The sequence below is a fragment of the Scaptodrosophila lebanonensis genome, unplaced genomic scaffold, assembly GCF_003285725.1.
Source record: "Scaptodrosophila lebanonensis strain 11010-0011.00,11010-0021.00 unplaced genomic scaffold, SlebRS2 tig00001412-arrow-pilon, whole genome shotgun sequence".
NCBI lineage: Eukaryota > Metazoa > Arthropoda > Insecta > Diptera > Drosophilidae > Scaptodrosophila > Scaptodrosophila lebanonensis.
In genome coordinates this window covers 11,641,548-11,667,931 of record NW_022060739.1, presented here as the reverse complement: position 1 = coordinate 11,667,931, position 26,384 = coordinate 11,641,548, and the positions used below count along the sequence as shown (strand labels likewise).

The 26,384-nt window shown below is 40.4% G+C and overlaps 9 protein-coding genes across 12 annotated transcripts; 6 read left to right on the top strand and 3 right to left on the bottom strand.

The window, feature by feature from the left end:
* Positions 1–1,131, bottom strand: LOC115631114 (60S ribosomal protein L7). Its single transcript, XM_030527774.1, has 4 exons — positions 1,060–1,131; positions 693–995; positions 290–635; positions 1–228 (listed from the first exon to the last, which is right to left on the bottom strand). Exons 1-4 carry the CDS (start codon positions 1,068–1,070, stop codon positions 115–117), a joined length of 774 nt encoding a protein of 257 aa, XP_030383634.1. The 5' UTR covers positions 1,071–1,131; the 3' UTR covers positions 1–114.
* Positions 1,132–1,935: 804 nt separating this feature from the next.
* Positions 1,936–7,358, top strand: LOC115631430 (large neutral amino acids transporter small subunit 1). 4 transcript variants are annotated; one of them, XM_030528162.1, is made up of 8 exons: positions 1,936–2,025; positions 3,112–3,456; positions 4,077–4,272; positions 4,896–4,998; positions 5,084–5,351; positions 5,921–6,245; positions 6,303–6,427; positions 6,798–7,358. In XM_030528162.1, exons 2-8 carry the CDS (start codon positions 3,230–3,232, stop codon positions 7,072–7,074), a joined length of 1,521 nt encoding a protein of 506 aa, XP_030384022.1. In that variant the 5' UTR covers positions 1,936–2,025; positions 3,112–3,229; the 3' UTR covers positions 7,075–7,358. The 4 variants fall into 4 exon arrangements, with proteins under 4 accessions (XP_030384022.1, XP_030384023.1, XP_030384025.1 ...); XM_030528163.1 differs by having other exon boundaries at positions 1,941–2,025; positions 3,129–3,456; XM_030528165.1 differs by lacking the exon at positions 1,936–2,025 and adding an exon at positions 2,109–2,752 and having other exon boundaries at positions 3,129–3,456.
* A 301-nt stretch (positions 7,359–7,659) lies between these two features.
* On the bottom strand, positions 7,660–9,563 carry LOC115631663 (PI-PLC X domain-containing protein 1). Its single transcript, XM_030528477.1, has 3 exons — positions 8,552–9,563; positions 8,008–8,281; positions 7,660–7,950 (listed from the first exon to the last, which is right to left on the bottom strand). Exons 1-3 carry the CDS (start codon positions 9,492–9,494, stop codon positions 7,716–7,718), a joined length of 1,452 nt encoding a protein of 483 aa, XP_030384337.1. The 5' UTR covers positions 9,495–9,563; the 3' UTR covers positions 7,660–7,715.
* Positions 9,564–10,918: 1,355 nt separating this feature from the next.
* Positions 10,919–12,674, top strand: LOC115631488 (zinc finger protein 615). The gene is made up of 3 exons (XM_030528244.1): positions 10,919–11,470; positions 11,532–12,451; positions 12,532–12,674. Coding segments are annotated over exons 1-3 (1,443 nt in total). The 5' UTR covers positions 10,919–10,948; the 3' UTR covers positions 12,533–12,674.
* A 905-nt stretch (positions 12,675–13,579) lies between these two features.
* Positions 13,580–14,382, top strand: LOC115631381 (nuclear protein 1). The gene has a single exon (XM_030528103.1). The coding sequence runs from the start codon at positions 13,749–13,751 to the stop codon at positions 13,947–13,949; it is 201 nt and encodes a 66-aa protein (XP_030383963.1). The 5' UTR covers positions 13,580–13,748; the 3' UTR covers positions 13,950–14,382.
* A 3,185-nt stretch (positions 14,383–17,567) lies between these two features.
* Positions 17,568–19,753, top strand: LOC115631384. Its single transcript, XM_030528106.1, has 3 exons — positions 17,568–18,211; positions 18,628–19,321; positions 19,382–19,753. The coding sequence occupies exons 1-3, from the start codon at positions 17,568–17,570 to the stop codon at positions 19,691–19,693; spliced, it is 1,650 nt and encodes a 549-aa protein (XP_030383966.1). The 3' UTR covers positions 19,694–19,753.
* Positions 19,754–20,289: 536 nt separating this feature from the next.
* Positions 20,290–22,193, top strand: LOC115631237 (endoplasmic reticulum lectin 1). Its single transcript, XM_030527945.1, has 4 exons — positions 20,290–20,524; positions 20,587–20,701; positions 20,763–21,598; positions 21,660–22,193. Exons 1-4 carry the CDS (start codon positions 20,381–20,383, stop codon positions 22,137–22,139), a joined length of 1,575 nt encoding a protein of 524 aa, XP_030383805.1. The 5' UTR covers positions 20,290–20,380; the 3' UTR covers positions 22,140–22,193.
* Positions 22,194–22,383: 190 nt separating this feature from the next.
* Positions 22,384–25,003, top strand: LOC115631028 (mitochondrial import receptor subunit TOM70). Its single transcript, XM_030527646.1, has 3 exons — positions 22,384–22,518; positions 22,699–23,745; positions 23,813–25,003. Exons 2-3 carry the CDS (start codon positions 22,725–22,727, stop codon positions 24,604–24,606), a joined length of 1,815 nt encoding a protein of 604 aa, XP_030383506.1. The 5' UTR covers positions 22,384–22,518; positions 22,699–22,724; the 3' UTR covers positions 24,607–25,003.
* On the bottom strand, positions 24,983–26,378 carry LOC115631029 (putative inorganic phosphate cotransporter). The gene is made up of 5 exons (XM_030527647.1): positions 26,215–26,378; positions 26,030–26,153; positions 25,587–25,663; positions 25,289–25,527; positions 24,983–25,226 (listed from the first exon to the last, which is right to left on the bottom strand). Exons 1-5 carry the CDS (start codon positions 26,348–26,350, stop codon positions 25,047–25,049), a joined length of 756 nt encoding a protein of 251 aa, XP_030383507.1. The 5' UTR covers positions 26,351–26,378; the 3' UTR covers positions 24,983–25,046.
* Between the last annotated feature and the right edge of the window lie 6 nt (positions 26,379–26,384).

Here is a 26,384-nt window from a genome sequence, read left to right as displayed (position 1 = left end):
TTTGGTTTTTACGCAGATACGGTTTTTTTTAATACGTAATATGTGTACAAATATTTATATAAAACTAACTTTGCTTCATTTTCCGTCACTTAAATGCCTACTTTAAGCACAAACTTAAATGCAGCGCGCAATTAAGTCGTTAATGCCATTCTCACGATTGCCATACTCGCCGCCTCGCTTAAAGGATACGGACACTTTCTTTTTCCAGCCATCTCGAGGACTGGATAGCTACGTGATAAATAACGTTATATTTCTATTGCAACTTTTACTATTCCCCTTTAATGCTTACCTTAAAGGTGCAGAGGAACTTAGTAACGGCTTCAAAGTTCGGTCCCACCGTAAATATTTCATGAATTATATCCTCCAAACAGATCACTCCCTTCTCGCCCAACTGCTCCTCTACCATGGTGTTCGATTGTATCGCCTCTTTCTTGCCATTGACGAGTGCAAAGCCCTTCTTAAATAGCAAATCACGTATAGTACTTATGGTTGGGAATCCGTAAACAACAAATGGTTCGATGACGCGCAGCAACAATTGGTTCTCTTTAGTGTTTTCTAAAAAGACTGCATTGTGGCGTTGTGACATGCGCAATGTTTTAAATATCTTCAATGTGGTTTCGTCGTGGATCTTTTTGCTGTAAGTATAATGAATTAATAATAATTTAACTGTCGTGGAGCGCACTTCAACTCACCCTGCGTGCCGCATAACAAGCAACAGTTTTTGGTTCGTTTTCTCGGCCGCGTCGGCACTCTGCTTTGTGACGTTGGTGCGTAATAAAGTTTGTTTAATGCGTTTGGATGTGCGCTCAGCCTTCAAATAGTCCATAACAAAGGATTCCGCGCGCTTGAAACTGTGGTGAGCCTTCAGCTTCTTAACGCGATTGAGACGGTTTTGCCGTTTTTGTTGGACAACCGACTGGTCCTGTTGTATGCGCCGTTTTCGGTGCTTGAGGACTGACACTGTTTTTCCAGGCAATTTGTTGGGCACAGCATATCTAAGTAGTGAAAAAAAATAAGCGTCACTTAAGCATCTACTTAGTCTACATTTGGTGTATTTACTTGTCCGACATGGTTGGTTTTTTCTGAAAATATATTACGAATGACCAAAACACGTGTGATACGCAATCAAAACAAAGCTAGAAGGGCTGCTAACTTATTTGCTTTTTAATGAATATTCGATGTATGTGGAGAACATGTCGATAGATTGGATTTAAAATTAAAAATTAAACTATCGATAGTTGAAAAGTGTGTTCTGAGATAAAGCGCGGAAAATTGAACACAAAAATAGCATTGGCAGTAATGATAAACATATGTATGTATATCTATTAAATAAATGTAACCAGAGTAAAACCAGTTTAAATTTTGCGTTTAGATTTTTAATTATTATCATTTGATTTCTGTTTAAGAAATTTAAAACAAATAAACTGTTTGTTTTTGGTATAAAGTTAAATTATTGCATCAGACTTTGGATTTCTGTGAATTTTGCATGCACAAATATCTGCCCAGGCATTTGTTTCTGATAAAAAATACCATGGAAATGAGCAATTAAATTCTCTAGTGCGCTCTCTATTTACGCTTTCCACATTTGGGGTTGACGCATGTTGAAAAGAGAGAAAGTATGGCAACTTTTTCGCACTGAGCAAGTACGTCATAACAAAAACTAAACTGATAAACGCTTTCGTAAAATATATTACCCAATTAAGGCGTAACGTTGAATGGTTAATCTTAGAGATAACTGAATTATTAAATTTGCATGAGCCAGCTCTAAAAAACTTAATACCTCAAAATTTCTACGCCACGAAGCATCGGGTGACGTCATTTGCAGAGAAGATCAAACAACGTTGCCAACCTTCTAGTTACTTTATTCTCTGACTCATTGCCTAAATAAAATGCCGGTATCGCTGAGAGGCGAGTGCGTTTCGCGACAACAGTTTGGATATGAACGCGTAGCTGGCGGTTGTGTCTTACAGATTTGCGCATTATATCTTTCGCTGTTCGAAGACCAAACACAGACATAGTTTTGCGGTAATAATTGACATAAAATTGTAAAATAATCAAAGTGTTGACAGCCCGTTTCAGTTAAAAGTAACTGACGTTAGCTGAAATGGTTTTAAAAAGTTTCAAGTTTAGTTATTACCATGCAGGTTTTTGATTTATCGTGTATTTGTTATTGGTATAGTACGTGGATGACGAAATCGTGAAAATTGGCACGAGGTGCACAAGCAAACCAACCTACAGACAAACTTACCGATGCCAGTTCACGCAATACGCCACGAATGACGGCTGCACGCGCAAGTTTAAAACTGTTCTCGCCACATGCACAACATAGTACATACATATAAATATATACAAATGTATAAACATACCTTTGTATGCTAGTATTGTGGCACCTGTTTGTAAATATCACTGTGCCGGGTACCTGCATACACACTTTTATACATACATGCATTATCTTATATACATATACATACGTAAAACGTGATTTTGACGGTTACAATAACAATAAAGCAGTCATGATAACAAAAATAAAATTGTCTTGTGATATATCAAAATGTGTCCATAAGTGCAGCGTTGGCAAGTTCACGAGCAAAATTGATTGAGTCTCTCTGCTAACAGGTTGCAAAAAAAGTGCAGCTGTGCTGCCAGACCTGTTGCCGACGTCTGGGGGGAGGCTATTACCTTAGGGAGCACGTGTTAAGATTCCCAGCGCTGATAGTGTGATAAAGAACTTACGCATTATCTACATATATATGTACGTATGTATATGCAGTAAAAATATACATTGTAATTAAATAAGTAGTCAAAAAGCATAATAGATGAATTTGTGTATTACGCACAAGGCGACGTGGCAGACCCCACAAAATGTATTTATTTCTCATCAGTAGGACGGGATAAGTCGATATAGACATGTCCTTCTGTATAAACGGAAGGATCTAGGAGTAGGAGCTACTATTAATCACCAAACTTGATATATGTACATATTCCCCTCAGCTCTAAGCATGATAAAATCGTATTGGTTTGCCGTTGCAATTTTTAAATAGCTTTTTTAAGATTTTTCTTTTAGTTTCAATTACATATTTTAAAGCCTTCTCTATTGATTTTAAAATTTAGTTTCCATTTCTTTAAAGTGGCAATGTCAATAACGGGAAAGTAATAATAATACCCGCCACTGAATAACTATAAACGGTTCAAACGGAAATAAGAGAGTGTGTAAAATTATTATCAGAATATGGGGGACCGCTACGGGAATGGGGTGACCACTAATTTGGTGGAGAAGCCCTTGTCCCATTCCAATGGGGATGGTAAAGCCGCCAACAACCTCGTCGCTGCACCCTCCCAGGAGAAAATCGTACTTAAACGAAAACTAACGCTCATCAACGGAGTGGCCATCATAGTCGGCACCATTATCGGCTCTGGCATCTTCATAGCACCCACTGGCGTTTTCCTATACACCGAGTAAGTGAATTGTTAAGACGCTTTATTTCTACGTTTTAGCTGACAGTTTAAGGGGCCGATCCACTCAGGTCAATTTTTGTACATGACAATTAATATATACATAGTATAGTATGTACAGTTTGTGGTAAATGGCCCATTGTTGTACAGCAATTAAGTGGAATTTGTAGCTTGACAGTTTTTAAGTTTCAATTAATCAAGCCTACATGGTTGAGATGCTGCTTGCGGATGAGGCTAACCAAAGCAATAAAGCCAATTGACGCATGTTCGAATATTCGAAAGGTTTGAAATCTTTTGCAATTATTGCATCAGCTCTTCTTGTACAAGTAAATTATTCTTTATTATAACTATTTTTATTAAAATATTTTCGTCTACATATTGCCTTTTTTTATGAATGGTATAAATATTGATAGAGTCGGTTTGCGTGACAAGACTTCTCGAATTTCAAATCAAATCAAATTCGGCGGCACATACAAACAAATTTAGAATGGAAACCTCTTCAGCGGCGGCTACAAAGCTCAATTCATCATTCTAGCAATTATTGCACCTCGCCGCCTCGTCAATTGCATTTCCTCTCAATTTTGAATGAATGCCGGTCACTATGTATGTATGTATTTCCACAGATCTGTCGGAAGTTCCCTATTAATTTGGCTTGCCTGCGGCATTTTATCAACAATTGGCGCGCTTTGCTATGCGGAGCTTGGGACTAGCATTACCCGATCTGGTGGCGATTATGCCTACCTTTTGGTAGCATTCGGGCCTCTGGTGGGATTTCTACGACTATGGATTGCTCTGCTCATTATCAGACCTACAACTCAGGTATGGTATTTTTGTTTGAATTGCCAGCAATAATTTTGAAAACGAAGGGGGAGGTGTGTGTAAATGTAGCCTTATTATTGGAAAAATACCCTGCATATAGCTGCATTTTTAGATAAACGAAAACTTTAATGTGATGTGGCATGATTCTTGATCGCAACTGTTTCCGTGAGGCAAAGCTGTTAAGCGGACTTTTCATAAATTAACATTGCTTTGTACTCATTTAATTTACCTGGTCTAGTAAAAAGATTACAATTTATTAAAACGGCGTCCGACTGGGTTTAGAAAATATATCTTAACCAGTTTTGGAAAATGACTTTCAATTCATTAACCGTTGCACCGCATTTCGACATGTGTGTGTATGTGTGTGTGTAGATTAAGAAAGAGGAATCAGTGAGCTATTTAACGTTAGTGCTGTCGATAAGGCAGTGCACTCGTAGCTTCAAGCAGTACTACTCATTTAGCGTACAGTTTAAAGTTATTTACCTTACCATACCAGTTAATATGGAACTATAGTATTATTCTAATAGAATTCATTTATATTATAATATATATATTATATATTATATTATATCTCGCAAAATTGTCAAATTCCAATCCTAATATCTAATTTATAATGTTTTCAGACCATAGTTGCGCTGACATTTGCACAATATGCGGCCAAACCATTCTTTGAGGACTGCTCGCCTCCAGAAAATGCTGTCAAGCTTTTAGCAGCTGTATGCTTGTGTGAGTAATTCTGAATTGCACTTAAAATGGTAAAAGAATTGGGCTCAACTGACCCTTACTTCATATATGTACGATTTATTCGTAGGTCTGCTCACGGCAATAAACTGTTTGTCCGTGAAATTGTCGATGAAGGTCCAGGATCTGTTCACAGTTGGCAAACTTCTGGCACTAATTTTGATAGTACTTGCTGGCCTCTATTATATGCTGACTGGCAATCTGGACAACTTTTCGAATCCGTGGGAGGGCACTTATAGCGGGCGAAACATTGGCTATGCCTTCTACTCGGGTCTATTTGCATTTGGCGGCTGGAATTACTTAAATTTTGTGACTGAAGAGCTTCAGGATCCCTACAAGTAAGTACCAAAAGGACAAACGCATGACGTGATTTACGACTATCAAAAGGACGAGAGTCAAACGAGCGTAAGGCACACAGACAAACATAAGATAAATGCTGAAGTGTGCCATTTAATGTATCTCAAGGACTTCTATAGAAAACGCACAACTTTTGCGTTTTGTCCTTGAGCCATGCGCCTGACACAGCAACAAGTTGTCTATTCACTTCTCGCATTTTCCACTCCGATGCTCTCACGTGGGTGGTGCGTGGCCATGGGAGGAAATGAATACCAACTTGTTGCCTAATGAATTCAATTTGCCTTTTGGTACAACCACGCAGCATTTGTGCCTCGCTGGCAATCAATTTGAGTGCCTTTAGAGAAGGACGAAAGGGTATTAGTACAATAATTTTCATTCTTGTAAAGAATATGTTGATTTTTGTGTAATTTATTTAGAAGTGAAGAACCAAAGTTGGTAATAAATTATTGTATGCCTTAGGGAGAAACTTAGTAGAATGATATTTGTATCTTCCAGTCTCTGTTTTTATTTTTTGTATAATACATTTCTTAACCTTCATTCTGGCAAACAGGAACCTTCCGCGAGCTATTTGGATTGCCATGCCACTAGTTACAGGCATCTATGTGCTGGTCAACTTGGCCTATTTCGCGGTTGTTACTAAACCGGAAATGCTCAGCTCCTTGGCCGTTGCTGTGACATTCGGCAATCGAATGTTTGGCCCATTGGCCTTCATGGTGCCCATTTTCGTAGCGCTCAGTACTTTCGGGGGTGTGAACGGAGTGCTCTTCACATCGGCTCGCCTGTTTGCCACCGGTGCCCAAGAGGGCCATTTGCCCAAATTCTTTCAGCTTTTCCATGTCAAGCAACAAACACCAATTCCATCTCTCATATTTTCCGTAAGTATTTCGCCTTTTATCTGTCTCATCAGTTACCTGATACTAGTTTAATTTCAGTGCCTGATGTCGCTGCTTATGCTGCTGACCGATAATGTCTATCTACTGATCAACTACTTCAGCTCGGTGCTTTGGCTGTCTGTGGTGGCGAGCATTGCCGGCATGTTGTGGCTGCGACACAAAAAGTAAGTATTTATATCTGGCTCCCTGTGCGTTTATCTATTAATTCAGAGACTATGTATAGTAGAGAAGGTCGGGGTCACCAAACTTTGTATGTCTGTTGTGGAAACTCCCATTAAAGACATCTTTATAATTGAATCTTTAATACGCCTAGTATACCTTAGAGAACAAATGGGAAGAAATGAGACTTACATTTTTGTAAAAACTTTGTATGCAGGGTCTTCCGGAACAAATGAAAGACCTGTTTATAATTGCTTCTTTCAATCCACCAGTCCATTTCTTTTTTGTAAGACGCGTAAAAGAGTTTAGAACTAAAAAGAGAGAATAAATACAGAATATGCCAAATCATGGTTCCAATTTATTATTTACTTACAGACCAAACCTTCCACGTCCCATTCGGGTGAATCTAGCATTGCCCATCATATTTATGATCGGGTGCGTGACGCTCGTGCTGCTGCCAAATTTTGAGGAACCAGAGAATCTACTCATCGGTATTGGCATTACCTTGGCCGGAATTCCATTCTATTACGTTTGCATCGCCTGGCAGCAGAAGCCCCGCTGTTATGGACGTCTGTCCAATGCCGTTGTCGACCTTTGTCGCGCCATCTTTAACACCACAATCATCGAATCGTCCGAGGCATTAAAGGAATAATTGTTCGGCCATACATGTAAATGTACATATAGATACTCTTAACGATATTGTTAAAGTTGATATTCTGCGTTGTGTGCATACAAATTATGCACTCATATTTATATATATGTGGCATTTCCGTACATAATTGTACTTCTTATACCATAAATATTTTAGTTGTAGTTCTAGATTTTTGCATTGTGTATTTATTTGTCTTAAAAAGCAAATTTCTTAGTAACTAAGCTCTTCGCTTTTCGCTTCCACATACAGGATTAATTAAGATACATTTTCCATAACTATGACATTTTTAGGGAATCAACCATTTTGCAAATGTACAAGATCGATTTTAAGGAATCTACACATAAATAAAATAAATATCAGATTGTTATATAGCTTGGCTTTGAAAAGAGTTTATAAATAAATTGCAGATGTATTTATTGAATGATTTTCGGTTTTGCATTCAATGGAGGTCTTCTCAAACTATGGGCTTTTCAAGCAAAAATCTTTGCTAAGTCCAAACAATAAAGCAATTTTTGTAAAAAAGAAAGACTTGATTGAGTTTTCTCAACAAACATATACATATGTGATCAATATATATTTGTTTTATTGCCGACCTATTCATCAACTGTCCTTAATTAAATGAACCTTGAACATTTTTATATTTATGAAAACTTTCGGTTGTTCCACTCGATGGCAGTTTCCACTAGTGTAGTGCCGCGAATAAAATCGGCGGCCACTATGTTTGCATGCTCGCCTAACTCCTCCCGATATAGTTGCGAGATACGCCAGTTAACATTGTCCGCCATCTTTCGTAGACCGCCAGGCTTATCCAGAATGACATCCCAAGTTTCGGGAGTCAACTCGGCCATGTCAACCACAGGACGGCTCGAAAAACGCCTACAAACGAGGGAGTTATTAAGTAGTCTCCAATACATTTCTTAAATGCGAACTCACGAAACATCGAAGGTGTTAATGTCGCGGAGGTGTCGCTCCAATCGCGGCCAAGTCTGCACATTGCCCCAACGCTGCTCCACACCGCCAAAAACTGTATGCGGAAACTCCTGGACTATAGCGTGCTTGTCGTAGGCGATGATGACGTTCTGCTTCCTTGTCCAGATGTCGCGCAAAGTGGCGCGCCAACTCAGCGAAGGATGCACAATGAGCTCTCCAAATTGTTCGCGCAAATAGCTGACGAGAAGCCGATGGACGCCCAATCCCTTGCCAAAGCCTATAACAAAAATGTGTATAAGTCCTCTAAAATATCGTGATATTACGTAATATAATTATTTTTAGTATCTTTTTCGGGGCATTAGGGGACAAAAATAACGTGAACGTGAAAAAGTAAATCTTACAGCAGATTATTTTTCTCACAATGGTTTGGAGTATCTCTGGAAAACTTTATCTGTTAGCTAGTTTGTGTCTATTATTTATGGAAATGGAAATATGGAAAAAATACATGTACACCAATGAAATTTGTAAAAAGATAATGCACACTCACCTACTGGAAACTCCTTTAGGCCGAAAATTACAATCTCATTGGTTTCGTGCACGAAATCCCTCACCTGATTGATTACCTCTTGCAGGGGTCGTTGCTTGGTAATGCCGTGGTATATGAAGAACTTCTCGTGTGATGCCCGATAGTAGCCCACCCGTATGTCCAAATATCTAACACCATGCATCAACTGGCCACGTATATCGTCGTCCTGGGTCAGAGAGTACTTGGTGACTAAGTTCTCGCGCAATAGGGGATCAAAGTTGGGTCTATAGGAGCCCGAGTCGTGGGTGCCGGGTATGAAAAGATCACGTAGTCGCTTGTTGCCAACCAGTAGGCGCTGCTCGTTCATCCAATGCGGATAGACACGAAGACACGTTTTTGCCATAATATTGCCTCTGGCATCGATGTAATTGGCCCAAAAGCCGTAGCACGTTGTATGAATGGTGACATTGCTCGACAGCGCATAATCAAAGGGCACTCCGGTTGTGAACCACTGGGCGGAGAGGGTCGGCTTGATGGCGGCGACAATGGGATTGGTACCGCCATTTGCTACCCAATATTGGCGCGGTGCCGGGGTGGCGAAAGAGTTGATTGGTGTTGAAGTATTTTCGGTGGTAGGCCTGCTGATGTAGCCATGAAATGGCACATAGTCCGCCTGATCCTCACTACCGGCAGAGCCACTGCCCTCCACGTTATCGAAGCTCGCTATAGGCGTACCCGTTGGTAGTGTCCTTTGCTCGAAACTGAGTGCATCCTGCACAGTTATTATCACATTGTCACCCTCCCGAGCCGGTGCATTCTTCCAAGAAACACCGAGAAACCTTTTACGCGCGCTTATGGTCAGCCAGAGTTTGAGTTTCCCGGCATCTATCTCTGGCTTTGCCGCGCTTCCCAATGCCAATGCCAGAAGAAAAAACACTCGCAACAACGTGCTCATGATTGGCATTGTTTTTATTAGATTATCACTAATCCGATCTGATTGCTCTATACATTAATCAGCACCAACGACAGCCTCTCTAGCACGGATCAACCGTCTCCGACAATCGCACAAATTGTTCTGAGCTCAGACATAAAGTGGTTGGCCAATTTAGCTATTTTTTCCGTCTATTCTACAGTTCAAAAAATTGTAAAATTCCAGCTGTTGGAAAATGTAGTGTTTTCGGAAGCTCCTCTAATTTCATATAATATTTCTTTTTAATTTTTTTCATATATGTAATAATACAAAAAAACATAATACAAAAAAATACTGAAGATTTGTGTTTCGTATTCAAATGGCTATAGAGCTAGATATGTTTTAATTTGTTTTAACTGTTTAGCTTTTAAATTATATATCTATCTAGCTTTTTTCGACGCTGATGAATTGGCAGCACGGGAGCCAATCGCGGTGTCAGGCTGTCTAGCGCCCGCTTAGTTCTAGCTCCATATCACGCACACACACATACGCACACACACATGTACATCCGGAAAAAACGCGGGCTTTGTTTGCAAGTGCATATGTGTGTGCATCTGTGTGTTGATATCTAGCGAGTAAGCAATTGCAACGGTACTTCTCCAAGCAAATAAACAAATGTCATTCCATAATTGGACACATAATTAGGCGTTATTTTTCACACTGAGTGGTTGGCTTGTGCTAAAATTTTAGGTCAATGCCTTATTTTCGCTTAGTTCAAACGATATAATTTATTCCACATGCACTACTTAAATATAGTTATCAAAAGCGTCTATGTAGTAGTATCGTGGCATGAGTTAGCATATTTTATGTAGATTATGTAAACAATTAAACTGCAGATATGGTTTTGACACGCAAAGAGAACAAAAAAGTCTCACGGATGTTGGAACTCAGTGAATATTGATGTTGCAGGTTTTGTACAAGTAAAAAAGGCAACGCACAAATGTTGTGGTTTTTTGCTAGCTATTGTTTAAATTGATATTTTTTTGTTTTCAACTAACATTTGTTAAGTGCATCAATTCTATTTAGAGAACTTCCGACTCAAAAGATAAACAACGCGCGCCTCTTGCCAAGTCGGGCTCCAGTTTGTGACTAAAGTTGGAACAGCAGCCATGAGATTATGCAGCTCTCTTGTTAAGGTCAGATTGGAAATTGAAACAATAAATTAACATTCCAGAGTGCGTTACTCATTTCTTATTTTTAAAATGAATTTATTTCCTGGAATGTGTAATTACATTTTTTCCTTTATTGAAATAATGCATACGAGTACGTATAAAGAAATGTCCGTTACAGCTACATACATACACACTCAAATGTAGCTTGCATCTATTGTGAATGGTTGACGAAGCAGTGTCCGCGGTGTGGCAACCCTGAACAGCTGTTCGTCCGGAGTGTTGAGTTTCATTTTTGTTTACAATTGCTTCAAAGTCGTTGTTAATTTTGCAATTGAAATGCTACAATCACCGGCGCCCACACTGCATCAGCCGTTGCACTCAAAGGTTTCCAATTACTTAAATAATCAGCGTCGATGCGGCGAATTTTGCGATCTTATGCTGGAATTAGAGAATACAGACGATATTGTAAAACTACACTTTTGTGTAGTGGCGGCACAGAGTCAGCTCATTGGCGTCACATATTTTCAACAGAGTCAAAACAAATTCTCAATACACAACCCGCTTAAAGTGACAATTCAAAATTTTAAATGCAGCCATTGCTTTCACACAATTGTGGACTTTTTCTATGAAGACATCGTTACCATATCCAAGGAGCACGAGCCGCACTTTCGCGAGTTGGCCAAAATACTAGCTGTCACAGAGTTGTTAAACTTATACCAAATAGGCTCGGAAGTAGAACCTGCCAAGGATGAGCCCGGAACTGCAGAGCCTAAGGCAAACCAGCGGGAAGAGAATTTACAGTCCTCACAGAAGCCCCCACCGGAAGTCGTATTCGAAAGCCAGCAGAGCTATTTTAAGGAAAGAATATTTCAATTCCTATCGTATTTTTTGATTGTTTATTTGTACGTCTAATCCACAGCTAGAGAATCCGCGCGCTGTTAAATCAAGCAGCAAAATAAATTACTGTATTGGTTGCGATTTCAAGTGCTATCAGGTCCAAAAGATGATTACCCACATGACCAGTTGTGAGCCGTCGCATCTCACCTGTTCGCTGTGCGAAGTGGGCTTCCTAGACTGGCGGGAATATGATACACATTTGCGTCGACATTCCGGTGACTTACGGAAGCCTTTCTTCTGCCTCGAGTGCGACAATCGCTTCACTACCCGTGCGGCTCTGCTGGTCCATCAGCCCAAACATTCCACGGAAACGCCGCATGTGTGCACACACTGCGGCAAAGGCTTTAAGTGGAAGCAGGGACTGAATAACCATATGCTAGTCCACAATCCGCAGAAGCAGATGCTCTGCGATGTTTGCGGTTACAGTACCACTCATATGAAGGCGCTCAAGTCCCACAAGCTACTGCACACGGGCGAGTTTTTTGCTTGTCCTGTGGTCGGATGCAAGCACCGTGCTAACCGAAAGGAGAACATGAAGCTTCACATAGAAACGCATAAACAGGAACGTGGGTTCATCTGTGAAATATGCGGGTGTAAATTTAGCCAAAGCAAAAATCTGAAACGGCATGCCCTCAAACACACGGAGAGTGGAATATGTCGGTACAAATGCCAGCTGTGTGGTTTCCAGAGCCATCGTTCTGACAAAATTAAGGAGCACGTTCAACGCGTCCACACCGAGAAGGCTGTCCAGCTGGAGTTGTCGGAGACAGTGGACAGTTCGTTCGAAAACAAAATGCCCGATGATTTTGCTTTCTCACTAATCGACACTTTACCAAAAATGTCATCCGATGTTGAAGTGGGAACGGCGCGTAAAAATCGGAAACCCGCAACCAAACCTGAGAAATGTCTAAAGACGTTGTTACCCAAGCCAACGTCCAAGTAGTAAGATAATCTTTGAATTGATATTGTAAATATTGTATTCAACTGCGCCACAAAAGTTACGAAGGGCATCAATTCTTTAGGAAGCTACTTGACTGTTCGAGAAACCCCGGCGTGGCGCGTAACAATTCTAGATTGTGACTTATTGGGCCAGCTGATAAGCAAACAAAACAAAATTCTTGTACATACATACATACATCATACAATACAAAATATACGTTATTGCCAGAATAAAAACAATGTGGTAAATAATTAAGCGAAGCAACAAATTAAAAGCTTTTCCTACACGCTGTATGTTTATACATACATACATAAATATATTTGAGAAAGCAAAACAAAAATCGTCAAAAAGAACGCGGCCAAGGTTTTTCTAACTCAGCGTGTGTGTTCCTCGGCACGTTGTCTAAATGTGGCCAATAAAAAGGCATCGTATGGAACATTTAAATGCATATTCAAATATTAACGCCTACGTGTGACGTAGGTCCTGGTTGAGAGTACACACATACATACATACATATGTATGTACATACATTTCATATGTTCGTATGATTGTGTGGAGTGCAACAAGTGATGCAATTCCAGTCCGATTGCGCACTCGGGGTCAAGCGGCAAGTTCTTATATAAGAATAAATTGATTTTTTCACTTTAAAAAACGTGTATTTGCTGAAAATAATCTGAAATGCATGCATATTTTAAATTAATGAGAAAACAAAAAATATGTTTGGCGTGTTGTTTTTCGTTTCTTTTACGCGGTTCTTTGTAAACAACGAAGTGAATTAAATTGCGCAGCAAAATTTCGAAAAAGCTTCTCTGGAGAGTACTGAGAACACATTCACTCACAAAAAGCAATAGCAGAGTTGCCACTTGATGATATTTTTCACTAGCTTTTCATTCTCATTGCTAACATTTCGATTCAAATCTTTTGAAAACGTACAATTTTGAAGATTCAAACAATTTCGCAATTAAGTTTTTAGATAATTACAACTCCATTTTTAAACACAGCACCTGAAGAGAACCGTTGGCAGGAGAGAGACGTTTGCATGGCCATTAAACTTAAAAGCTCGACGTGTATATAAGCCAGTGAACGACAACTGGTCGAATTATTTCCATTCGTGTTTGACTACGAATAGGTTGTGTTGGAACGCGCGTCAGTACCCAAGTGATACACACAAATATTTTAACTTTTATATGTATACATACATATACGGCTAAAGAAATAGGAAAGACTAACAGAAACAAGACAAAAAGAAGAGTATATTAATACTTTAAAATATAAAAGATCTCAATTAAAACCAACAAGATGTCTGAAGCCCACTTTGATGAATATGAGCACTACAATTTTGACCATGACAAGCACATGTTCTGTGGCAACAGCGGTAAGCAGCGCTCGAAGAAAGAAGCCAAAATGCACACAAACCACTTCGACCCCTCAGGACACTCAAGAAAACTATTGACAAAGCTCATGAACACCAACAACAACAAAAAGGCTTTCAAAAATTGATGGACCCCATCAGCAACGAAAGAAGACGTAGAAAGAAAGAAATACCTAAGCAAAAAGAAGTGCGAAGAAACCATATCGAATTTTAGTTACAAAAAAGAAGGTAGAAATTGAAAAACAACTAAAGGTGAGAAGGAAAGAAGAAGAGGAGAGGGCGGCAGCAGCAGGACTGTCTCTGCTGCAGTGCTTTGGCGTTCGAGGTAGTGGGCGAATACGAGAAGAGTGGAGAGAGAGAAATTTGTGAATGTTATAATCATTTTTATCCATTTATGCTTTCACAAAGACAAAAACAAAAAAACTGTATTCGTTTACGCTACAATTTTGAAAACATAATACATAATTACTATTTAACTTAAATTTAAGTCTAGTTCGTTTATTATTATGAAGTTGATTGAGTTAAATATTGATTATAAAATAAAAGGAAACACAAAACTGATGAGGTGGCTTTTTATTTTTCACCATATTGCGATGCAAGGCACATCTTACCCTTCATATTTGTATGTACATACATATGTATGTATTTAAACATACATACATGTGAAAAGGAATTAATAGTTTAAAAAAAGTAGTATAATAATTGCTTGTCGTATTTTATGCGCAATCATAAAATAGTTTTGTATATCTGCCTTAAATGCATTTACACACATACATATGTATGTATGTATGAATGCATGTGTGATGTGTCTGTGCATGTGCGTATTTATAGACTTTTAGTTGAACTCATTTGCACTCAGTCCTCGAAGTCGACCGCCGCCAATGTAACAGAAACAGCTTTTTCTTTGTTGCTGTAATCACACAAACAAAAACTTTGTACACATCAGTGTAATATGTATGTACATACACATACATGCATTCATATGTGTATGCATGTGTGTGTATACAGAGGTGTTTGTGTTTATGGGGCCTTGCGGCTTCCGATTAATACCGTTTCTTACAAAAAATTTCCACAGAGCTGGTTAGATAACCGTTTTCGTTAAAAGTTTGGCTTTAGAATGAATATCATTTTCCCATCAATTCTACGAACAATCAGCAAAAATGCAAAAATAACTATATATTGCAAAAAAAAAACATTTTCAGTATTGCTGAGGAGGAACACTTCACATTATTTACATACATACATATGTATGTATGTACATACATATATAATTTTCCAACAGATCTGTTACGTATATGTATATTCGATTCGATGGGTAGTACCCATTGGGTACCACTGGATACCATTTTGTTGCTAATTTAAACCATTGATTGATATTGAATTTTCCTAGCTACGCCACTGTGTGTGGCAATGTAATTCTGACCTTTCAAAATCAACAAAACTGGTTGAACAGTTGAATTTAATGCATGTTGCGGAAGAAATTAATATGATATTCCTTTATATATGTAACTAAGTTGATAAAAGTCGTTATTACAACTGCTTTGAAGTAAATAATCGGTTACTGACCATGTAGTACTCCTACGTATGTTTGTATATTTTTCGTTTTAGGAACCACCCTAATATTTTAGTTGTTTACGTGATTTTTGGCTCTCTCGCCTCCAAACTTGCCGGCTTTTTATTTACGCAGTTGTCAATATAAACATAGTTGACTCATCAAAACCGAATTCGTAGCGACAACCTGATAAGTTTGCTACAAGATGTTGTTTTTCTCTCTCTATCAACCATTCACTTATTTCACAATACTCCAGTTTTGGAATATTCTCGCATTTTCGATTATGAAGACAACTTTTTTGACGAATACCACAAAAAATAATAAATAGACTTTGCGGAGAATGGCAAAGAAATGTTGAAAAAGGCAAACAAATATATTAACAACAAATTATATGCAAAAAAAAAAAAATGTTCGTCGTAGTAAATAAATGACGCAGTAATGCTTTTAGCCATTACAAAAAAACTTTCAGAATATTGAAGATTTCTTATTTATTTATTTATTTGATTTTAAGGGCTTTTGATGCTGACGTGGCTTTGCTTAGGTTCCTCGTATGAGAAGCGCAGAGGAGGGCAGTCTTTTAAATTTAATTTCCAACAATTATTATTTATTTATTTATTTGATTTTAAAGGCTTTCGATGCTGACGTGGCCTCGTATGAGAAGCGCAGTGGAGGGGAGTCTTTTGAATTTAATTTATTTGATTTTCTTGGTTTTCGATGTTGGCGTGGCTTTGCTTAGGTGCCTCGTATGAGAAGCGCAGAGGAGGGCAGTCTTTTGAATTTAATTTATTTGATTTTCTTGGTTTTCGATGTTGGAGTGGCTTTGCTTAGGTGCCTCGTATGAGAAGCGCAGAGGAGGGCAGTCAAGTGAAGCAAAGATTATGTATCTATGTATAATCATAATTTTTAAAGCAGACATATAAAATAAAACTTTATTTTAGTTAGATAACCTTAGGGCCCCTCCACCCCCCCCCCCCCCCCCCCCCCCCCACCCCCCTTTACAGAATTAATTACAGTTTGATCTCGGTAATCCGGATATTTAAATCTAGGCCTTTCCCGACCAACCATGATAGAAATATCGAACAAATACATATATAAAAAGAACGCTTTTTTATATAGTTGTAATTATGTAGATATTTTTAAATATTTATCAATTTGTTCATTTCTCTTTGCTTAATTTAATTGGACAAGTTTTCCACTTGAAGACATTTTACTGTATTACATTTGTGAAAAAGTCCTATTAGAAATCGGGCCGTGCTTGTCAAACTTGGACTGCAGCATTCCAAATATATTAACAGTGTCGTGATCTACTGGTACGCGTGCCAGACCGTACGCCTAGTATTAGAAATAGAGTCGGGGGTGAAGAGCCCTACGAACACACTTTCACCGCGAAAAAGAACTTTGATACTCAATTACCCGCAGAAACTATGGAAATTGAAAAACAAAATTGTAACGACACGGCGCAAATATTATTCCCAGACGATTGCTGCACTGGAAAAAAAACGTTATATGAAAACATGATAACAAAAAAGGTATAGAAAGTAAAAACGCTGTAACCTTATTTAAAAAAATAATAATAATTATAAAAATATTTATAAAATGCTTTTCTTAAATTAGGAATTTTTATATTTTCCTATTAAACAAATATAGATCGGGCCCTTCAACAGAACATTGTGGAAAATATATTCTGCTATTAAGTTAAATATTTCCCCCATTTCGAGGGCAAAAGTTGGGCAATATAATATTATTAAATAATAATTCCGGCTTTCCGGCAAAAGTAGAGCTAGATTAGGTTGCATTTTTCTAGGTGCAGATGCAAACATAGATGTTAATTGATGGACCGCTCGATGGTGGATGAACCGTTAAATTAAATCTGGAGCAGTGGCACAATATCGATGATGCACGCGGGCAGGTGATTAGCACCTTTGAACGAGGCTGCGATCGTTCTAGTTATACGCGTATCTTTCGAATGCGAATGTAGTGGATAGACACATTTCTCTTGCATTAACACCACACATACATAGAACCCCTGGGGTCCATGATTTGAACAGTTTTCTTTTTTTCGGTTGAGTTGGATGACTTTTTCTGGCACATTGCGCCAGACTCCGCAGTTAGTTGGCGAGTGAAATCCGATGCGAGCGGGCGTGTCTCTCAAGGAATATAGTAGTGCATCTATATAGTAGAAGTTTTGATCAGAATGAGCCTGCCTCACTACGAAGATATGTCGACGAACCGTAAACAACTCACCAGCGTCTTCCTGCTGGTATTGGCCACCTCGCTGTTTATTTTCGCGCTCACCACAGTGGCTGTTTTCGAGGCTAAAAGCCAGCGGACCAACTCCAGCGAATCATTCATCATAAGCCGTTTGTGGCATCCTTTTATTCCTGGGAATAAAACGAGCGACGAGATAGTTGCCACAGTAGAGCGTATCGCCAGAGAAGCGAAAAACGAAAGTGTTTCCAATAATTATTATGAGGAGCAGCGCGCAGTGGTCGTTCACGCCGAGAGCGCACCACCAGTTATGGCCGAGCGTCAGGATCCGATAGGACCTCCGAGAGGTCGGGCCGATTCCTACGAGCAAAGCCCGTACTACGATGTGGTGGATGACTATTTCAACAGTCGGTCAGATTCGGACTCAGCGGCCGAGTTGGACGATTCTCGGGAAAGTTTCTCAAGCGAAGAAGGGCCGGACGGAGTGGGTGAGGGCCGCGCGGCGCAAAATCGCCCATACGACTCCTACTACAGCGGTCAGTGGAAATATGCCACCAAGCTGCCCATACATCCAAGTGCCGATGAAAATAATAACAGAAAGCTCTCACCACTTCCATCAAACCAGAATCGGTAAGTAAGCCCAAGAAACTGGAATATGTTGACAAATTTAAGAGATAACAAAAAATATACATAGGTTTGTTAGCGGAATTGAAAAAAAAACCAAACAACTCAACAATAAATTTAAAATCGATCTTAAAATACCCCTACCAATTTGGTAGTCAAGCATTTGTGTTTTCTGTTAAAGTTCTTCTTGGAAATTTAATTTTTCTTGTAAGTACATTTTTTAAAACTCCAAATGCGAAATGAAAGTCGATTTAAATATCTTAATTTAAAACATAAAATGCCGAATTTCAGACCGATTTAAATATCATTTGCTTCTTCTTTGAAATTGTTATTTTAAATCAACTCGGGTGGAGTATAACATGGGAATGATGTGGATGTAGCTTTAACTCCTAGACACTTTATAATTTGTTGATATTCCGCAGTGTTCCGGCAGCCTACGACGACCTGTACGACTGGGGCTACAGGCCACAAGCTCCTCAAACTCTGACAAAACAGGCAGCACCAGCAGCGGCAGCGAACCCTAATGCACATGCGGTGGCTCCTGTCCAAGAGGAATCCACTTTGGTGACTCTATTGAAGAGCCTTAAGCAAATTTGGGAAATCTATCAGGCTTTGGCGGGAGCTTGGAGAGCCATTCACGAGCACCACCAGAAGAGTGTGGAGCAGTTCAAGAAGGAGCAGACAGAGAAACAACGTCTGCGTCAGCAGCAGCAGCAGCAGCAGAAGAAGCCGAGAATTAATTCGAAAAAACCGCCGCGCATTGAAAGCCAAAACGCGGCGCAGCGTAATCAGACCAAAAAGGCCAAGATCCCCAAAACGACAACTGCAGAGCCAACAACAACAACAACAAAGAAAACAATGACAACAACAACAGAGAAACCCTCAGAAGAACCCAACACCGAGGCGACAGAAAGTGTGGAGTCTCGCAAGGGAGCCAAAGGGGATGCCGCACAGAAGGATGGGGTGGTGGGTTCTCGGGAAAAACGTGCAACAGACACATCGTCCTCCACATCCAACGATGTTGGCGAGGGGCGTTACATAAAAGGCGATCCGCTTACCGGCTACTACGATTTTGTCATCACAGAGGGTTCCTACAAATTTTGGGCCTTCTTTCAAGTAAGTAAATATTACGAATAATCTACGGAAATCCCTATACATGGCGACTCTGAACTTCAGGTTGGCACAGCGTGTTTGATCATCTACTCAACCTTTGCGGCAATCTATTACTCTAAAGTCAATCCTTTGACGGCGGATTACGACTATCAGGATTACCTCGGCGCGGGGCGTTCTCTCTCTGAGGACTTCGCCGATGATGGCGATGATGCAGACCCAGCCCCTAAATCCCCCGCATCTGACTGGATTCCACGCACGGTCCACTCTCTCAAATTTATACTGGATGCCATTGATAAGCTGCCGTTGGACCATCAATCTGAATCTGCGAAAGAGGCTGGCTGGACGGACAGCACAAAGCTAGATAGAACTAAATAGTTGTTACGGGAAATTTTTTATACAAGGACGAAATAAAATACCATTATTCAACCAATTCAACCAATTTTTTTTGAAGATTTCCTTGCGCATTTTATTATTATAGGAAAATATCTAGAATATTGCCTTAGAACTGATGCCTTCGGGTTCTTTTTTTTTTTTTTTTTTTTTTTTTTGATTAGGTGTCAATCAGTAGGTAAAGGTTATAGATATGATCATTATAAGAAAGACAGAATTATGTCAATTGCTAGAAAGTGGTGAAATATATTTAGTTTTTATACAAATCAATCTAATTTATAACAACCATTTTATTCGGTTCAATAAAATTGAGAACAAAAAAATACTGAATGATTTAGAATTTAACTGCAATTTTTGACTAAGACTGACTTCAGTTTCAAAAAGTATATTCCAAAAATTTATTGTTAATCAGTAGCGCGTGAAACACATTTAAAGTAATACATTCACAGTAACTGCCACTTTTATGTTTCGCTCACAATAAAACCGCGCATTCACAATATAAATCATATGTTAAAAATATACCACGTTGGCAGTTCCATCTTATTGTATTCTATTGACGTGTTTTGTTAGTGGCAGGAGCGAGCAATTGTAAAAAAAGACCTCTAACTCCATACTTTTAGCGAATAATATCCTGGCATGTGAATTAGGGTAAAAATTATTAAAAGGGCTAAAATGGAGGGACTAAAAATAAAAACATTTCTGTGGTCAATGTTTGTACTTCTTCTGAACAATGGAATGGCCCACGAAGCAAAAGACTTTGACGACTCCATTCTATATAAGATAGACTTTGAATTGCCGGATTTACCAGGTCAACAGGTGAGAATTAGGTGCCATTCATTCAAAAGCTTAATCAATAAATACCTGCAAATGACAACTAGGAGCTCGGCAATCAAATACGCACATTTTACACACACGAAAAGGAAAAGTATGAGTGTCTCATACCAGCCCTTGAGACGCCGAAGGAGGAGGAGAAAGCAAACCAGCCAGAGCTGTGTAAGGCGTTAGCAGAACCGCAAGTTGAATGCTAGTTATTATTTCTGTGTTTGTTTTCCAGCACCAATTGGGTTACTGCAGCCTATATTTGCGGCGCCCACCTGTTCATATCGCATCGAAGCGTATTGGTCGTATGAAATCTGTCATGGCCATCACGTGCGTCAATACCATGAGGAGCGCGAAGGTAAAAATGTTAAGTTTCAAGAATACTATTTGGGGAAATGGAGCGAGGAGAAGACTGAGCTGCTGACAAAGGCTTGGGAAGTAGAGCGCAAGGGTGGTAACAAGCCAAAATACAAGACTTTAAAGATCGACAACACGAGGTATCCGTATTTCGAAATGGAGTTCAGCGATGGAACAATGTGCGACATTATAGATGCGCCTCGCACAACGCTGGTTCGCTATGTTTGTTATCCACATGGCAAGGATGATATCTATTCATTCAAAGAGACTTCATCTTGTAATTATGAAGCTATCATATTGACATCCGTGTTATGCGTCATTCCTGCGTTCCACGCGGAAGAATCTAAAGAGATTTCTATTAAGTGCTTCAATTCAGAAACGAAACCACATAAGCCGCTCAGTATGCTGCGACAGGAACTGCGCGAATGGCAGGAGAGCGAACATGATTTCCTCATCTCGAAGGAATCCAAACCACCAGCAAAGTTGTGGCCAAAGGCAGATGGCGATTTAGTTACATTCAAGTATTCGAGTGATGTAGACAAAATAGTTTTAGAGCTGATAGCCAATGGCGATATTGATGTTGAAAACGATTATCATCAACTTCTTTTATCACGCACCACATTGGCCTCACCTCCACCGGCACCGCCAGCACCACCCCTCAATGATTTGTCACCCATCAAGGAATTTATTTCGGGCAAAAACTGCCTCACTGGTGTAAGAAAAACTTAATGGTTTCTCCATGAGATTTTTGCTTTAATCACTTTGTTTTAAATAGGGCACTGGCTGGTGGAAATATGAGTTTTGCTATGGAAAACACGTTCGACAATTCCACAAGGACAAAAACAACGATGTCGAGCTCTTTTTGGGCTTCTTTTCGGAGGCAGCACATCGACAATGGGTAGCCTTAAATCCCGACAAAGGAGCCAGACGCCCCGGCTTCACCTCCTCCATATGGCATCATTACGAGAAGGGAACCCACTGTGATCGCACCGGCTTGCCCCGAGAAGTTGACGTCAAGCTGACCTGTACGCCTGTAACGACCAGTGGCACAGCCGTTTCCATGTACTTGCTGGAACCAAAGACATGTCAGTACATCTTGGTTGTGGAATCGCCCATAATATGTGATCTCATGCATTACGCCGATGACCATGGCCTGGTAAAGGCGGAAAAGCTGCAGAAGTTCCTGCACACAGATAAGCCAACGGCACCTGCGCCGGGACACAACACAGAGTCTGAGGAGCAAATACGCTCCTAAGCACACGCGTCTAGTGAATTAATTACTAAAATATATTTCCATGTACATATAGTATATTGTAAAAAGTAATTTCTTTCGCTGGTGGCTTAAAAATAAGGTGTGGTGTCATTATTATAACGGTTTCTGTCTTACCGCCTGACAAATGACATGACTCCTCCCTAATTCATCGTACTCCATGGGTGGCTGTGTTTAGTAACGGTATCTGTACAGCAGTTTTACAACACTGCTTCTGCTACTTGTATGCTCGCATAGTGCGCAAAGCAGGCTATTTAGTTATAAGTAATAGAAACGTTAAAAATTGTGCGACTATATTTTTCACTGAATAGAGCCTAAATAGTTGTTCATAATTGCAAAATTCATTGCAGTATTAAGTTCTAAGGCAAGTATACTTATCAATGGGCGGCGTATATGTGCCCATTTATATGCTGAAAAAATCAATGGGGTTAGGTCGGTAGAAACACCCCGGCCCGGCGTTTCTTGCATTTGCACAGATGGGCGAGCAATAAACTGAGCGCTGTGTGTGGTGATAACGCTATTACACAATAAACTTCACTTACAGGTACACAGACACAGACAGCTTTAAGAATGGCCCTCAGCTTAGGATCGCTGAAGTTAAACAAATGGCAAGTGGCGCTCATACTCGGCACGCCCTTGGCCATTGGACTGGGCATGTATGTTTTGAATAAAACGAGCGATGGGAAGTCCGGCACGACCGATGAGCACACGCGCTCTAAGTCCAAGAAAAAGGGCATCGACGGTGGAGACAGCAAGTCACGCAGCAAACTGGGTCTGGAGAAGCAAGCGCTCTCGATTGATGGCACAGCACCCGACAAGGAGCTGGAGCGGAAGAAGAAATCCGCCGAGTTAGGCGAAAAGCTGTCGCCACTTAAGGAGGCCAACAACTACAAGAACGAGGGCAACACCTGCTATCGAAACGGCAAATACGATGAAGCCATCAGCTTTTACGACAAAGCCATCGATAAATGCCCGGCCGAGCACCGCGCGGACATGGCTATTTTCTATCAGAACCGCGCCGCCTCTTACGAGATGCTGAAGAAGTGGAACAAGGTGAAAGAGGATTGCTCACGCTCCCTGGAATACAATCCGCGTTATGCCAAGGCCTACTATCGACGAGCACGTGCTTACGAAGCGACAAAAAATATGGTCGATTGCTTGGATGATGTAACGGCCACCTGTATACTGGAAATGTTCCAGAACAACAACACAATCATGTTCGCTGATCGCGTGCTTAAAGAGACCGGACGTATGGATGCCGAGAAGGGCATGCAAGAGCGCGTGCCTGTCGTACCATCTGCGACTTTCATTACGACCTATATGCGTTCCTTTATTGCCGATCCGCTGCAGACGATGAATGTGCCGCCATCGGCAGTAGCGGATACGCCACCGCGTGGTTTCCTACGCGCTCGTCGCGCCTTCGAAGAACAGCAATTCGACGAGATTATACCAGCCTGCACCGAGGAAATCGAATCCTCCGAGGCGGAGGCACAGTACAAGGTGGAGGCTTTATTGATGCGCGGTACCTTCCACTTGCTCTGTGGCTCCTACAATGATAGCAAAAATGACTTCGATGCCATCATCAACAATGGTATGCAATTGTGTGCGTTTTTTTGAAACTTTAATCATTAATTCATATTTACTTTTGACTTAAATAGACTATGCAGATCCCACATTGCGCGCATACGCCTACATGAAACGTGCATCCCTATTCATCCAGCTGGATCAGCGCGAAAAGGGTTTGAATGATTTTGATGAGGCCCAAAAGCTGAAGCCGGACAATCCAGATGTTTATCATCAGCGTGCGCAAATCCTGCTGCTGTTGGAACAGATCGAGCCGGCGCTGGAAGAGTTCGACAAGGCTGTGAAAATTGCGCCGGAACACGCGATTGCATTTGTCCAGAGAAGCTATGCGGAGTACCGTCTATCGCTGCTGGCCGGTGATCAGATCCGTCTCGATAACGTGATGCAAGAGTTTCAGAAGGCTATCGACAAGTTCCCCACTTGCGTTGAGTGCTACAGTCTGATGGCCCAGGTGCTGGTCGATCAGCAGAAATTCGAGCAGGCACAGCATTTTTATGAGAAGGCCATGAAACTGGCTCCCACCAATCCGGCGTTACTCGTCCATCAGGCCATCATGATGCTACAATGGCGTGGAGATATCGACACAGCTGTGGACCTCTTGACTCGTGCCATCGAGGTCGACCCCAAATGCGAACTGGCCTACGAAACGCTTGGCACTGTGGAGGTGCAACGCGCTCAATTGAAACGTGCCGTCGAGCTGTTTGAAAAGGCACTCCTCTATTGCAAGAGCCAGGCGGAGTTGGTACATGTTTATTCGCTGCGCAATGCTGCTGTCGCGCAAATCAATGTGACGCGCAAATTGGGCATCGATATGAATTCGGTATCAGCGATGGCTCAGTCCGGTTTTCTTGCGCAAGCCGGCATGTAAAACAGTTCCGATATCCAATATCATCTCATCCTCACTCCAGACAGAAAAAATGCTGATTAGCCAATTAACTTTTATAACCATCATCCCAATCCCAATTTTCCCTTTGTTATGCATACAAGGCTTTGTATTAGTTTATGCTTAGGTTAAACGAAGAAAGTCAAGCGTTTCGATATAACTTGTTGAAATACCAGAAATACCAATCATACACATCATATATTTGTAAAATAGACAGTGCAGTGTTTGAAACGATTCTGATTCTATTTAAATAATTATAATACCATACCAAGCATACGAATGTAAATGTTATATACATATTATTTGTGTATGTATGTACGTAAACCTAGATAATGTTACTATAAAATTAAAAGTACGTAATAAATTATGTATATAAGTTTAATAATCTGCATTAATATATGACTGTTATGTTGCCTTTTTTCAATTCATTTTTCCTTCTCTTTCTCTGATTTCTTGATGGCCTTCTCGGCCTGACGTTTCTCGGCGTAATCAGGATCATCATAGGGCTGTACTTTGCCCGAGCCCCACACTATAAAGACGATCGCCGTTATGAACAGCAAAGCAAAGGCCAGCCAGAACACATAACGCCACTCTATCATTGTGCCCTGCAAGAAGGAATTATTTTATTATTATATTCCTATCTTGAAAGTGTTCGTTTAATGCTCACATTGGGTGCCAAGAGGCCGACGGAATAGGGCGCCAATATACCGGTTAGCGCGCCAATGCCATTACTTATAGCCATTATGGTGCCTGCGTAGTTTGGACTCATATCTAGTGGACTGAGCTTCATTCCGGTAAAGTAGGGGCCCATCGAACCCATGCACAAGGTGAACATAATGACCACAAACATTCGATTACAGCCGCCGTAGGAGGCCAACACCATAAACGCGCCAGGACCCCAAGCAGCTGTGAAAGTAGTTAATAAGCAGGAATTACATATTTGTGCTAAGAGTCTGAGAACCAACCTATTACAGTCATTACTTTTCGCACATTTGTCACGCTCAAATAGTTCCTTACTATCAAGCAGTCGCCAACAAATCCGCTAAAAAAAGACAAAAATTATCCAGAAAAAAAGCATAAAGCATAATCATGATATACACTGCCCCGATTTGGGTTAATCTTTAGAATGCGTGATCGTTCCTATAGCAGCTATGCATTTATAATAATGAGGCTATATACCTATGACTTGTGAAAAACTGGATCTGGGTATAGATAAGAGAAGATAAGACGAACAAACAGACCAACGGTAAGATAGATATATCCCCATATTCGATTCATGCTGCTCATATGTACAAATATAACCACGCACATCGAATATTGAGTATTCGCTTTCGGATAATTATAACAATATCTAGTAATTGGATTTACGACATCCCTGTACGAGTAGGTAATTGATAATAATGATTACCTGATTATGGACACGACCCAGAACAGAATGAAGGGGAGAGATGTGAGAAAGCCATTCTTTTGCACTGACATGCCCAGAACTCCGGAGAAATATTTTGGCAGATCCGTTACAATCACAAAGAGACCTAGGATTTGAAAATTGGATTAATGAAATGCTTGGGGATACCTGATTATGCAACAATCAACCCCAATCATGTCCGATTTGTGCTGTAACCATGGCTATCATAGCCTTGTTGGTCATAATGGCACACCACGGCACCGGCGGCTTGTGTACGCGGCCCAAATGGCCCATCTCGTTGTATAGATACTCGATCTCCTTCATTTTGATATACGGATGAGTAGTGGGATAGCTGAAG